At 42.8% G+C, this 15,779-nt stretch overlaps 1 protein-coding gene across 3 annotated transcripts in view; it reads right to left on the reverse strand.

The window, feature by feature from the left end:
* LOC106564922 (alpha-1,6-mannosylglycoprotein 6-beta-N-acetylglucosaminyltransferase B) overlaps nt 1–15,779 on the reverse strand; it is a 145,452-nt gene that overhangs the window by 16,174 nt on the left and 113,499 nt on the right. For all 3 annotated transcript variants that reach the window (XM_014131446.1, XM_045691265.1, XM_014131445.1), the window contains 2 exons: nt 6,389–6,522; nt 4,791–4,921 (listed from right to left, as the gene is read on the reverse strand). In XM_014131446.1, the coding sequence (XP_013986921.1) occupies nt 4,791–4,921; nt 6,389–6,522 (265 nt within the window). The remainder of the gene's footprint in view (nt 1–4,790; nt 4,922–6,388; nt 6,523–15,779) is intronic.

The raw sequence follows: 15,779 nt of genomic DNA on the forward strand, positions 1-15,779 counted from the left end.
CGGTCTGTCTAAAAACCTGTTTTTTCTTTGTGATTATGGGGTATTGTGTGTAGGTTGATGAGAAAAAAAAACACAATATATATACACAGTGCATACGGAAAGTATTCAGACCGCTTGACTTTTTCCACATTTTGTTACGTTACAGCCTTATTCTAAAATATATAATATACTCATATATATAATTCAATTGACTGATTTCCTCATATGAACTGTAACTCAGTAAAATCGTTGAAATTGTTGCATGTTAGTTTATATTTTTGCTCAATATATATATATATATATATATATATATATATATATATAAGATTCAATATTCAACAACTGAGACATAAACTGAACAAGTTCCACAGACATGTGACTAACAGAAATTGAATAATGTGTCCCTGGACAAAGGAGGGGTCAAAATCAAAAGTAACAGTCAGTATCTGGTGTGGCCACCAGCTGCATTAAGTACTGCAGTGCATCTCCTCCTCATGGACTGCACCAGATTTGCCAGTTCTTGCTGTGAGATGTTACCCCACTCTTCCACCAAGGCAGCTGCAAGTTCCCGGACATTTCTGGGGGGGAATGGCCCTAGCCATCACCCTACGATCCAACAGGTCCCAGACGTGCTCAATGGGATTGAGATCCGGGCTCTTCGCTGGCCATGGCAGAACACTGACATTCCTGTCTTGCAGGAAATCACACACAGAACAAGCAGTATGGCTGCTAGCATTGTCATGCTGGAGGGTCATGTCAGGATGAGCCTGCTGGAAGGGTACCACATGAGGGAGGAGGATGTCTTCCCTGTAACGCACAGAGTTGAGATTGCCTGCAATGACAACAAGCTCAGTCCGATGATGCTGTGACACACCGCCCCAGACCATGACGGACCCTCCAAATCGATCCCGCTCCAGAATACAGGCCTCGGTGTAACGCTCATTCCTTTGACAATAAATGCGAATCCCACCATCACCCCTGGTGAGACAAAACCGCGACTCGTCAGTGAAGAGCACTTTTTGCCAGTCCTGTCTGGTCCAGCGACGGTGGGTTTGTGCCCATAGGCGACGTTGTTGCCGGTGATGTCTGGTGAGGACCTGCCTTACAACAGGCCTACAAGCCCTCAGTCCAGCCTCTCTCGGCCTATTGCGGACAGTCTGAGCACTGATGGAGGGATTGTGCGTTCCTGGTGTAACTCGGGGAGTTGTTGTTGCCATCCTGTACCTGTCCCGCAGGTGTGATGTTCGGATGTACCAATCCTGTGCAGGTGTTGTTACACGTGGTCTGCCACTGCGAGGACGATCAGCTGTCTCCCTGTAGCTCTGTCTTAGGGGTTTCATAGTACGGACATTGCAAATTATTGCCCTGGCCACATCTGCAGTCCTCATGCCTCCTTGCAGCATGCCTAACGCACGTTCACGCAGATGAGCAGGGACCCTGGGCATCTTTCTTTTGGTGTTTTTCAGAGTCAGTAGAACGGCCTCTTTAGTGTCCTAAGTTTTCCTAACTGCGACCTTAAATGCCTACCGTCTGTAAGCTGTTAGTTTCTTAACGACCGTTCCACAGGTGCATGTTCATTAATTGTTTATGGTTCACTGAACAAGCATAGGAAACAGTGTTTAAACCCTTTACAATGAAGATCTGTGAAGTTATTTGGATTTTTACGAATTATCTTTGAAAGTCAGGGTTTCTTTTTTTGCTGAGTGTGTGTGTATATATATATATATATATATATATATATATATATATATATATATATATATATATATATATATAGCATCGACTTTACTGAGTTACAGTTCATATAAGAAAATCAGTCAATTGAAATAAATGTATTAGTACCTAATCTATGAACTTCACATTACTGGGCAGGGGCGCAACCATGGGAGGGCGTGGGCGCAAGGCCCACCCACTGGGGAGCCAGGCCCAGCCAATCAGAATGTGTTTTTCCCCACAAAAGGGTTTGTTTCAGAAAGAAATACTCCTCAGTTTCATCAGCTGTCTCAGACGATCAATCAGGTAATGAAACTGGATGTGCAGGTCCTGGGCTGGCGTGGTTACACATGGTCTGCGGTTGTGAGGCCTGTTGGGCATACTGACAAATTCTCTAAAATGACGTTGGATGCGGCTTATGGTAGAGAAATGAACATTCAATTCTCTGGCAACAGCTCTGGTGGAGATTCCTGCAGTCAGCATGCCAATTGCACACTCCCTCAAAACTTGAGACATCTGTGGCATTGTGTAGTGTGACAACATTGTTGAAAGTGACTAGTGATACATTTATTACATCCAATTTTTAATTATTAAATGGCTAGAGATTTGAGTCAGTATGTTGGCAGCAGCCACTCAATGTTAGTGATGGCTGTTTAACAGTCTGATGGCCTTAAGAAAGAAGCTGTTTTTCAGTCTCTCGGTCCCAGCTTTGATGCACCTGTACTGACCTCGCCTTCTGGATGATAGCGGGGTGAACAGGCAGAGGCTCGGGTGGTTGTTGTCCTTGATGATCTTTTTGTCCTTCCTGTGACATCGGGTGGTGTAGGTGTCCTGGAGGGCAGGTAGTTTGCCCCCGGTGATGCATTGTGCAGACCTCACTACCCTCTGGAGAGCCTTACAGTTGAGGGCGGAGCAGTTGCTGTACCAGGTGGTGATACAGCCCGACAAGATGCTCTCGATTGTGCATCTGTAAAAGTTTGTGAGTGTTTTTGGTGACAAGCCAAAAACAAAAACGCTGCTGCGCCTTCTTCACCATGCTGTCTGTGTGGGTGGACCATTTCAGTTTGTCCGTGATGTGTATGCCGAGGAACTTAAAACTTTCCACCTTCTCCACTACTGTCCCGTTGATGTGGATAGGGGGGTGCTCCCTCTGCTGTTTCCTGAAGTCCACGATCATCTCCTTTGTTTTATTGACATTGTGTGTGAGGTTATTTTCCTGACACCAGACTCCGAGGGCCCTCACCCCCTCCCTGTAGGCCGTCTCGTCGTTGTTGGTAATCAAGCCTACCACTGTAGTGTCGTCTGCAAACTTGATGATTGAATTGGAGGTGTGCATGGCCACGCAGTCATGGGTGAACAAGTACAGGAGAGGGCTGATTACGCACCCTTGTGGGGCCCCAGTGTTGAGGATCAGCGGGGTGGAGATGTTGTTTCCTACCCTCACCACCTGGGGGCGGCCCGTCAGGAAGTCCAGGACCCAGTTGCACAGGGCGGGGTCGAGACCCAGGGTCTCGAGCTTAATGACGAGTTTGGAGGGTACTATGGTGTTAAATGCTGAGCTGTAGTCGATGAACAGCATTCTTACATAGGTATTCCTCTTGTCCAGATGGGTTAGGGCAGTGCGCAGTGTGATTGCGATTACATCATCTGTGGACCTATTGGGGCGGTAAGCAAATTGGAGTGGGCCTAGGGTGTCAGGTAGGGTGGAGGTGATATGATCCTTGACTAGTCTCTCAAAGCACTTCATGATGACGGAAGTAAGTGCTTCGGGGCGATAGTCGTTTAGCTCAGTTACCTTAGCTTTCTTGGGAACAGGAACAATGGTAGCCATCTTGAAGCATGTGGGAACAGCAGACTGGGATAAGGATTGATTGAATATGTCCGTAAACACACCAGCCAGCTGGTCTGAGCATGCTCTGAGGACGCGGCTAGTAACATTTGTGCTTATGGAACATTTCTGGGATCTTTTATTTCAGCTCATAATACACAGGACCAACACTTTACATGTTGTGTTGATATTTTGTTCAGTATAAATGCTGTATACTGTATGCACACATTCAAATACAAAAACTCAGTCATGCAAAGCACAAATAAAACATCACAAATCACAGAAAAACATTTACATTCCTCCACAAATAAATCCACAATCAATACTTTAAATTGCCTGAACGGCACCAGAACATCAAGATTAAACATTTTTTGATTTTTTTTCCAGCAATACAGTGCATTAAAACTAAAAGCAGATTTAGCTAGTTCGGTGGAGACCCTAGGAACCTCAAGAGTTTAACCAATCCTGTGAATGGATTAGGTAAAATCAGATAAGATGAATGTTTATGAAGTATGGCATTGGAAAGAAAAAGAGAGTAATGTAGAGATCTATGGGTCTTTAGCGAAGTTCAGCCAACCTTTTGATACAGGATACAGTGATGAGTATCATAACTGTCACCTGTAACAAAACTAAGGGCACTATTGTAGATGGCATCCAAAGGTTTAAGAGTAGTAGCAGCTGCTCTTTGATAAGTATTATCACCATAATCAAAAACAGGTAAAAAGGTTGATTTATTAATCTGCTTCCTACTGCTTAGAGAAAGGCATCTTAAATCTTAGCTTTTTAACCAGCTCATCCATATGTTTTTAAACGTCAAATCCATATCAATCCAAATGCCTAAGTATTAATTCTAAGAGCACAGGGATATTAAGGGTGCAATTTAGAGTGAGCTGGATGACATAAAGCAGTTCTAGATTAATGATCAGATATGCTTTATTCTCGAAGGGAATTTTTATGATTCTACAAAAATCTAAAAAGATTTGACCCCCGGCACTTTACCCCACTACGTATAACTTTCTATGTGAGTGGGATAATTATCTCTCTGCACCCAGACCTGGGTTGAAATAGTATTGGAAATCTTTCAAGTAGGTTAAGTGTTTGCTTGAGCCTGCCTGGAGCGCTAGGTGGGTGGGGTTTGCACTTTTGGGACTATCCCATTTTATCGGGCAAGCTAAATCAAGTACAGCTAAAGTATTTGAAATAATACATATTATTTGAACCCGTGTTTCACTGTGAGTGGACTGTGTGTGTGTGTGTGTGTTTTGCCTACCTTCCACATGCTGGCCTCCTTGCCGTAAACCACAGCCATGTTGTTGACCTTGTTCTGCATGATGCTCCTCTTCTCCGTGTCGTTCAGCTCCTCAGACACAAAGCCCATGAACGAGTTGTCTGGAGTGTGGGCTGAGGAGAGGAGGGTGAGAGAGAGGGAGGAGGGAAAGGGCAGAGTGAGGGGAAGGGAGAGTGACAGGGGAAAAGAGTGAGACAGATTCAGAAGATATAGTAAACAGACAGGAATAGACCCCCTCATCTCATTTGAACTTGAGCTTAACAATATCCTCAGTGAAATGTGAAGAGGTGCTACTGTTATTGATATGGCCTGTGCCTCAGTCTGATTCTAATATGCTAATTCAAAAAGGTATTGTAAGTGTGGCTATTCTAAAAGCTGTCTATATGCTAAAGTACTGGCATTACAATGTTAAATGGTGTGTTAAACCTAGGTGGATTCTGCAGGTATCCATAGCATTACAATGTTAAGTGGTGTGTTTAACCTAGGTGGATTCTGCAGGTATCCATAGCATTACAATGTTGAGTGGTTTGGCTTGTATTGTGGGTGCATTATAGCCAGGTGGATAGGTACAGATCTTAATTTGAGCCAGTTTGTTACAGGAGGAAAATAATCCTGCAACAACAGGAAATGTGAATTATTATCTGGATTATAATTAATGGACATTTTTTGTAGGGGTTGATACATTTTTCGGGGCTAATCAAATCTGACATTTTAAATGGAAATTACAAACTTTAGAAGCCTTTTTAAATCTTGAATACACTATATGTTTGCATTTCCATCGCTGCTGGAAAATTCTCAGCAACAAATGAGTGATCCTCTGTACTGCTGGTGCAGAATATATAGCGATGCTAAGTGGTACTGTGGAGGATGGAGTGGGAGAGGGTGGGTAAAGTCAAGTGCTCAGTTAGCTCAATGACTTGCTATGAAAAGCAGAGCCAGTCAGATAGTGAAGGCCAGGGCTCTATGATGGTGGAATCCTACTGTGTCCCACTGTGGCCTCCCAACTCTCCCATCACTGTGGACTCCCAACTCTCCCATCACTGTGGCCTCCCAACTCTCCCATCACTGTGGCCTCCCAACTCTCCCATCACTGTGGACTCCCAACTCTCCCATCACTGTGGACTCCCAACTCTCCCATCACTGTGGCCTCCCAACTCTCCCATCACTGTGGCCTCCCAACTCTCCCATCACTGTGGCCTCCCAACTCTTCCTCCTTCCTAACTCTCCCATAAGTGGTATGGGACTTGACATTCAATAATAGTGAACTAACCTTTTTAATATGCCATTTTCCAACAGCAAATAATAATTGAGCCCCCAACATGGCTCTATTCAGGTCCTAATTGTAGCTTTCTTCCCAAAACACCTAATATTTCATGGGTCGTGCTTTGCCTTGGACCATCGCACCCCTCCCCCTGAATCACTATAGTATAATGACGACGTTTGCATCCAATACCGCGGTAGACTGAATCAACAATCTGAGACCAGGAAATCTTACAGATTGGGCCTTTAGTCATAGTCTCTGCAACCATCCATTGTGTTGTAATACTGATGAGTGATAATCCATATTGATGTATACTTACGGAACATGGTCATGTATTGTCTGGAGTTGAGGTTCCAGTAGCCCCAGTTAGTCCTGTAGCCGTGCAGGGTGGCGTAGTCCTCATGGTTGTAGGCCGGCTCTGTCCCGAAGGTGTCAATCACACGGATGTGGCACCTGAAATGAGGAGCACATTTTAACACGACACCACAGAGCAATTAACACAACTGACATTTCCTGTGAAAAGTGGGTACTGGTATAATATTTGAGATTAATTTAAACATCACGTGTATTTCTGAACATGCTGAAAACTGATAGAACTTGTCAGAACAGACAAAGCCCGACTTCTGAATGCTTGTTTTTCACATGAATGTTTTGTATGAATGTCAATAACTAAATAAATGACATGTCACAATTGATTTTTAGACAGCATTTATCATTTCAATAATGGCCACAATGCATCACCACCGCTCTTTTCCCCCCCGAAGCCTTTGTGTTTTCTCAAAGGCCGTAATCACAAGTGGAGAGACAGAGATAGAAGACGGACTTGGTGCACGTGGGTCCTTTCCATTCATCCACTGTTCCGCACGTCATTCACTCATTCAAAAAGGGAGTGTATGTATTTGTCTGTTCGATATGCAGTGTGTGTGTGTGTCTGTTTGACAAGCTATGTGTACCCTGTCCATGTGTATGCATCTGTGTGCATACGCCTGTTTAAGAAACTCTTGTCTGTCTGACAAGCAATGTCTATGTGTCTGTTAAGAGAGAACACAGAAAAAGCAACGAAGGTTAAATACCAGTCTTCAAGACGCACAATCCTGAACATACTATCAACACTACGGAGACAAAAGCTCACTATGGAACTGTTGTTAAGTAGAAGTTAATAGATATAGCTGTGCCTCTGTTGATAAGAGAGAAGCATCAATCATTTCTGTTGTTCGAAAAGCTACCAAGTGTTGTTTGGGAGCTGAGATGGAAAACCAAGTAGAATAAGCAGGATTAAAACTCAGTTTACCCTCTCAGAAATGTAAGGGCAGGTAATTGAACTAAAAGCAGCATGGTAAAGTAGTGGCTATGGGGAATACTGAGATATTGGGTAATAGTGTATACATGGAAGTGAATTATTTGCATCGTGAACACCAAACTATCTCTTGGAATCAAGAAACATGGTAACTCACTGATTCCCGACACACACTCTAAAGCCCTAACCGTTCTGGCCTGGGCTTTGCCATTCTAGTGAGTGTTAAATGCTGCCACTGTCTGAGCTCAGGGGCGATTAGAAGAAGAGCTGAAGACCTGTGAGAGCCCAGGGCATTTCCACCGAAAAGGACCCACACGCACCAACATGTGAAGTACGAGTCTATATTTTTGGGAAATGAAGGCATAGATACATTTTTCAACCATTTTCCATCTAAAAAACCTGGCATAATTATAGGCTTTTATTTATGGATAAACAGATGTAAAAGATTTCTTAGAAAATATACCAGAAAAAGTCTTAAGGTATCAGAAATACAGTTCCATGTAAAAAATTCATAGACCTACTCAATCAAGGGTTTTTCTTTATTTTTACTTCACTATTGTAGAATAATAGTGAAGACATCAAAACTATGAAATAACACTGTCACGTTGGTAACAATGATTCGGGAGACAGGCGCAGGAATGCGTAATAGGACTTTTTATTACGGCCCAAATTACGGCGTGCAGTGTAAGGGCACGGGGACGAAGACCAAACAAACACGTACACAAAACACAGGGTTGAAACGCAAACAAAAGAGCGAGGGGTACCTTGAAAAAATAACACACGCACACAATGATTAACACACGGGACGAGACCCGTAATAACCTGCACAATCCACACGGGCACGAAAGCCCAAAACACAGAGCAAAGGTACTCACACGCATCAACGGACATTGTAACAATAATCGACACCACCATTGTGAACAAAGGGCACATATATTCAAATACAATTGGTGGGAATAGCGGCCAGGTGTGAAAAATGAAAGTTCCAGGGAACATATGGAATCATGTAGTAACCAAAAAAAAAGTGATAAACAAATCAAAATATATTTTATATTTGAGATTCTTCAATGTAGCCATCCCTTTGCCTTGATGACAGCTTTGCACACTCTTGGCATTCTCTCAACCAGATTCATGAGGTAATCACTTGGAATGCATTTTAATTAACAGGTGTGCCTTGTTAAAAGTGAATGTGTGGAATTTCTTTCCTTCTTAATGCACTTGAGCCAATCAGTTGTGTTGTGACAAGGTAGGGGGGGTATACAGAAGATAGCCTTATTTGGTAAAAGACTAAGTCCATATTATGGTAAGAACAGCTCAAATAAGCCAAGAGAAATGACAATCCATCATTACTTTAAGACATGAAGGTCAGTCAATCTGGAAAATGTTAACAACTTTCAAAGTTTCTTCAATTGCAGTCACAAAAACCATTAAGCACTATGATGAAACTGGCTCTCATGAGGACCGCCACAGGAAAGGAAGACCCAGAGTTAGCTCTGCTGCAGAGGATAAGTTCATTAGAGTTACCAACCTCAGAAATTGCAGCCCAAATAAATGCTTCACAGAGTTCAAGTAATAGACACATCTCAACATCAACTGTTCAGAGCTACTGGCCTTCCATGTAGCTCAGTTGGTAGAGCATGGTGTTTGCAACACCAGGGTTGTGGGTTCGATTCCCACGGGGGCCAGCACAGAAAGAAAAAAAAATGTATGAAATGTATGCATTCACTACTGTAAGTCGCTCTGGATAAGAGTGTCTGCTAAATGACTAAAATGTAAATGCAGAGGAGACTGAGTGAATCAGGCCTTCATGGTCGAATTGCTGCAAAGAAACCACTACTTAAGGACACCAATAATAAGAAGAGACTTTCTTGGGCAAAGAAACACAAGCAATGGATATTAGACCAGTGGAAACCTGTCTGTTGAGTCCAAATTTGATATTTTTGGTTCCAACCGCCGTGTCTTTGTGAGATGCAGAGTAGGTGAACGGATGATCTTCGCATTTGTGGTTCCCACCGTGAAGCATGGAGGAGGAGGTGTGATGGTGCTTTTCTGGTGACACTGTCGGTGAGTTATTTAGAATTCAAGGCACACTTATCCAGCATGGCTACCACAACATTCTGCAGAGATACGCCATCCCATCTGGTTTGAGCTTAGTGGAACGATCATTTGTTTTTCAACAGGACAATGACCCAACACACCTCCAGGCTGTGTAAGGGCTATTTGACCAAGATGGAGAGTGATGGAGTGCTGCATCAGACGACCTGACAATTACCCAACCTCAAACAAATTGAGATGGTTTGGGATGAGTTGGACTGCAGAGTGAAGGAAAAGCAGCCAACAAGTGCTCAGAATGAGTGTGAACTCCTTCAAGACTGTTGGAAAAGCATTCCTCGTGAAGCTGGTTGAGAGAATTCCAAGCATGTGCAAAGCTGTCATCAAGGCAAAGGGTGGCTACTTTGAAGAATCTCAAATATAAAATAGATTTTGATTTGTTTAATGCTTTTTTGGGGGTTACTACATGATTCCATGTGTGTTATTTCATAGTTTTGATGTCTTCACTATTATTCTACAATGTAGAAAATAGTAAAAATAAAGAAAAACCCTTGAATGTGTAGGTGTATCCAAACACACATGTTGACGTAAATACCCCTGCCAACTGATATCAAGACGTATATTTAGTTTTGGAGATATTGTTTACCTTCTGCACGTTTAAGAAATAATGCATTGTGCCTTGTAATACCGTTACCAACAACCCACATATCTTTAAGATAATTTTCTAATTTCTCTCCTTCATGTGGAGGGAAGATAATGTGAGTTCACAGAAGTAACACGTAATGGTAGACATACCAATTAGTTATAGTGATTTTAATGATATGAATTCTGTTTATTAATTATTAAGTGATTAAACTCAATCTGTTTACCAAAACTACCCCAAAATATATAATGGAATTACTGCAACTGAATTGGCTACAATGGTAAATCATAACAGTCACAACCCACAGTTAGAAGGTTCTGTTCTCCCTTCCGCTGGCATACTGTTATGTTCAGCTGTTAACTTTCTTGGTCTTTCTGTCGTCTGGTGGTCAAACCAAGAGTGTTAAAACAACCTACCCATGAGCCCCCTCTCCCTCCATTTACTTTAACCAGCATCCTCACCCGCTGAGCACCAACCTACACCGGACGTCCATGGACGTTGAAAAGTAGATGAAATTTGGTCAGGCCTCCCTGGATCTGATGTTCATGTCCACAGACGGACCGGACTGGACCAAATCTGAACCTATCATAGACGTATGTTTTACAAGTTTGGCTAGCACAGTACAGTACAGTGAGTAGAGCACAGTAGAGTACTGTTCAATACTATACAGTAGTACAGTACAATACAGTACAGTAAAGTACAGTAGAGTACAGTATATTGTTCTGTACTCTACTGAACTATATTCTGCTCTACTGTGCTATACTGTATTCTACTGCACTGTACTCTACCCTACTCTACTTTGCTGTACTGAACTCTACTGTACTGTGCTCTAATGTACTGTATTGTACTCTACTGTACTGTATTGTACTGTAATCTACTGTGCTGTGTTGTGATGTCTAAACAGAGAATGACATTCATATCCATAATTATGCATTTCTGTGTAGTACAGATCAGGGACCCATGATGTAATTCCGTTACCGTAATTCTGTTACCGGGTGTAAATCCACTTTATGTACTTACTTCAATAACAAAAATAGATTTTTTCAAATTCAAGCGACCATGACATAGCTGACACCCCTTTTTTTCTGCTGACATCTTTGAATCTTAATTCGGAGCAGATATTTTGTTTTTGGAATATGTGGGCACATAAAAACCTGAGAGATATTTTACTGTAATTCTGTTACGGTTGGATCTGCACAGTTCTTCCACTCAATTCGTTTTGTTTAATTTTCTGTAGAAATTGTTCAAAGTATTCCTTCTGCATAGTTGTATAGTATGTTAAGGTTTGAGGTTTTTGTTTGGCATACATTTTAAAGTGAAAAAAAAATAAACAGAGTCAAAGCGTAATTCCGTTACCGTGGAATACCAAGCAGAGTGCGCGTGTGGATGGGTTCTCCCAGTTTGAGACAGGGCTGAAATGTTCTGCGAGAATACGTTTCAGTTTTTCAAGTAAACACAAACACTTGAAGCAGAGCTGCACTCTACCGATAACATATTTTCCAGAAACAATGCAAGTTAGAATCTTCTATTTCCATGTATAGCTCATAACGCATCTGTATTCCTGACCAGTGGCCACCAAGGCCCCCTTGACAGAGTGTGTGCAGCGTGTCCCTTGGATTTTTTTCAGCATCGGTGGCCACTATTTAGCAGAAGCGTGTGTGTGTGTGTGCGTAGGTGTGTGTATGTGTAACTTCCCCTTCTAACACTGTGTTCTAGATTCACTGGCTCCATTTCAAAGTAAATAATGTTCACTGCATTAAGACAACAGCCTGCACCGTGGGCACTGTTTAACACTGCAGTGACTCACACCATGTAATCACTGGGTATTGTTGTCCGTCGTGGGTAACGTTGTTCTGACGTTATTACTGTTTTGCTATTGTGTCAACACGACAGCAAGGTTCGCTGGGCCTATATTCGGAGACGCGGTGTCTAGTGTGTGTTTGCTGTGTGGGTATTCAAGGCATTGTTGTGATGCTAATTGGCTATTTTCAAGCATGTGAACATGATTGATAGACATTTCACTGTAGGCATAATATCTTCACCATACTGCACAAGGCGATGCAGGTATTTCTGTGACACTTCGGTACGTTTTTCACCGCGAATAAGCACGACATTAGATCGACAGCGATATATCTTGAAGGGAGTGTCTGAAGACGACATCTCATCTGCACGGGAGCGTCTTAAAAAGTGCCACGCTTCTTTGAGCAGCTGTAAGTCAAGGGGGGCGCTTTCACAGAGAGCGGTGTCATGAAACATTGATGAGAGATGTAACTTTCAGTTCTCCCTCCCTCCCTTATCGTCTCAAAAACTGGATCATTTTCTGCCAACAGATAAGATTACCCTGGAGGTGTGAAGCGATGGAAGGAAGAAGGGATGAAAAGAAGGAGGGAAATGGCTTTGGAGTTACTGGGTGGAATATCTGGTAGCATATCTAGCAGAGGATCAGAGTGGGGACTAATCTTGGTTAAATTGCTGCTTGTAGCGGAAAAGGTCCCTGGGGAACGACAGGGTAGGAGGCTGTCACCCACCACTGTTCCCGTTGAGGTTTAAACCACTGACATAGATAAATATGTTCTACATCACAAACCACTGATATAGACAAATATGTGTTCTACATCACAAACCACTGATATAGATACATATATGTGTTCTACATCACAAACTGCGCTCTCTGTTTAGTGCTCTCTGCTTGGCAGCGGTCTCTGCTCAGTTTGGCAGCTGCGTGAGTGGGAGAGGTAGAGGGAGATGCCCATGTGCTTCGGGGTTTACCGGATCTTTTTTCTGCAGTTTTCTTGAAGATCACTCCGTGACCCACACGCTGCAGCGCTGTCGTTCAAACCACTGACTTGTTATTCCCACTCACCATCAACTCACAGCTGTCATAAAACGGATTCATGCTAGCCACAAGTTCTGACTGAGCTCAATCGTCATGAAACGCAAATACAGCGATGAGTTTCTCTCTCTTTCATACAAACGTATAACGAGGAGCGCCCGCAATGTGTTTTGTGTGTGGAAGTGCTTAGTAATGAGACTCGCGTAATGAACAAATTAATAAAACGACACGTCCTGACCAAACATCCACAACATGACGGTAAACCCAGGGAGTTCTTTCAGAACAGGGCAGAATGCTTCAGGAAACAGTGCGTCGACAGTGGAAAAGTAACGTTAAGTCAGTAACGTGATGATAAGCAGAATTCTCTTTCAAACAATCCCCTGGCCTTGTAACGTTACACAGCGAATAGCTAACGTCAGCCAAAGCAAGCTAACTAGCTACTGATAGTGCAACCCTAAGAAACAGTAATGTTACAGATGATGATGAAAAATGATCAGGCCTACTGTACATCTTACTGTAGAAATGATTGTTGAAAACTAGTCTAGGTTGGAACTGTTGCTGTTAAAATACAATAATAATTGTTATTCTTAACTGGAATAAACTGATTGAAGCAAGATGCTTTTCGAGGCAAACACTCATACAGTTCTGGGTTGCACATCTACAGCAGGAAGCGGTCTCCTGTCTGACTGAGAAAGCAGTAGATGTTCTGATCCAGTTTGGCACCACATACCTTTGCGAGTCAGGGTTCTCAAGTACAGAAACCGTGTCAATGCTGAGCATGACCTCAGTGTTGCACTGTCAAAAACTGAGCCCAGAATAGACCTGCTTGTTGAAAACTTCAACCAGCCAAACACCTCTCATTAGGACTGTGTGTTTGCGTGTGTTTTCTGGGCTATATTTGTGTGATGTGATCAATCAGTTTATTCCAGTTCAGAATAAAAAAATATGTATTTTAAAACAGCAACAGTTCCAACCTAGACTTTCTATCAACAATCATTTCTACATGTTTTATCTGTACTGTTACTTAGGGTTGCATGATCAAAAAGCCTGTGTATGTGTGTTCTGTTATTCATCTGTGTGATGTGATCAATCTGTTTATTCCAGTTCAGAATGAAATGTATTTATTGTATTTTAACTGCAACAGTTCCAACCTAGACAGATATGTAAGAGTGTTTTTAATGGGGAAAAATAAACATGAAAAGATATTTATGGGTATTTCATTGTTATTTGTTTGTCTATATTGCATTTTTTTTAGGCATAAAGGCAATGAAATGTACCGATCTTTACGTATAGTTGCATATTTTCCTAAGCTTGGGTCCCAGGAAAACACAGAATTTCTCATTTGGGTCCCAGGCTGAAAAAGTGTAAGAACCCCTGCAGTAGACTGACCAGATGGATCCAGGTGAAAGCTATTATCCCTTATTGATGTCACTTGTTAAATCCCCTTCAATCAGTGTAAAGGGGAGGAGACAGGTTAAAGAATCATTTTTAAGCCTTGAGACAATTGAGACATGGATTGTGTATGTGTGCCATTCAGAAAGTGACGGCAAGACAAATTATTTAAATGCCTTTGAACTGGGTATGGTAGTAGGTGCCACACCGGTTTGAGTGTGTCAAGAACTGGAGGGTGTATCAAGAATGGTCCACCACCCAAAGGACATCCAGCCAACTTGACACAAATGTGGGAAGCATTGGAGCCAACATGGGCCAGCAACCCTGTGGAACGCTTCCAACACCTTGTAGAGTCTATGCCCCGATGAATTGAGGCTGTTCTGAGGGCAAAAGGGGGTGCAACTCAATATTATGAAAGGTGTTCCTAATGATTTGTCCACTCAGTGTACATTATGCTGTCTGGGTCAAAAAGGGGGAAAAAGTAACAGGGGCTTGTAAATACTGTGATCAGTGCTCCCAGGAGCCGTTTATGAGGTGAGTAAGTTTGTGAGGTGAGAAATGGCCTGGGTTCCTGAGTAAGTGTGTGTGCTTACGTAACATTGTCTGTGTGTGTGCGCGCACGTGTGTATGTATACCCTCGCAGTCCTCTTCTAGCTCTGCTCTATCAGAGCAGTAAATTCACCACGCGTATGTAAAAGGACGTCACACTGCTTGGTTAGTGAGTACCACTTCCTCCCGATTCCATCCATACCTGGCACAAACTCAGGAAATATTCCTTGCAAGCACACTTGACCGCCCTCCTGAAGCGTCTTACCAGACGGCGACACGCGAAAAGCTAGCTGGCCCAAGTGGGGAGACTTCAGGCTGAGGAGTAAGTTTCACACATCCCCTTGTGCTACACGTACATAGTGATCAATAGTGTATCCCCATTATCAGTTGGGAGGTGTGATTTAAAGCTGCACAATATCAGCTTTCAGCATCTTTACCAGACCTCTGCCCTCTTCATATCATTGACCCCCCCTCCTCTTCTTCCTCCCCTGAATGCACACACACACACACGCACACACACACACACACACACACACACACACACACACACACACACACACACACACACACACTCCCCCTCCCTCCTCAGGAAACTAGCGTATTGGCTGGCCAGGCATTATTAATGCATCTGGACATTGGGAGCAACATCAAACTAAAGTAATTAAACAGAGACTGAAGGGCCCAGGAGCTCTGCACTTGATTAATGATATGCCTTTCAGCTGATAGGGCTGATAAAAGGCTCGCATCTCATTCTTGTCCACAAAACCCCTAGGGATTGTGGGTAAATTACTACATATGGGGTTAAAGTAGAGGAGAAAAGCCAGTGTCTAAAGCCTACTTCATCCTTTAAAGCGTATGAGGCTCCAATAAGGTGAGGACTAGACTGATAAGTTATTCATGTTTGTAGTATTAAAGCCTCAACGTATATGATGATGGACCGTGCG

Source organism: Salmo salar, chromosome ssa12 (assembly GCF_905237065.1).
Source record: "Salmo salar chromosome ssa12, Ssal_v3.1, whole genome shotgun sequence".
Classification (NCBI taxonomy): Eukaryota; Metazoa; Chordata; class Actinopteri; order Salmoniformes; family Salmonidae; genus Salmo; species Salmo salar.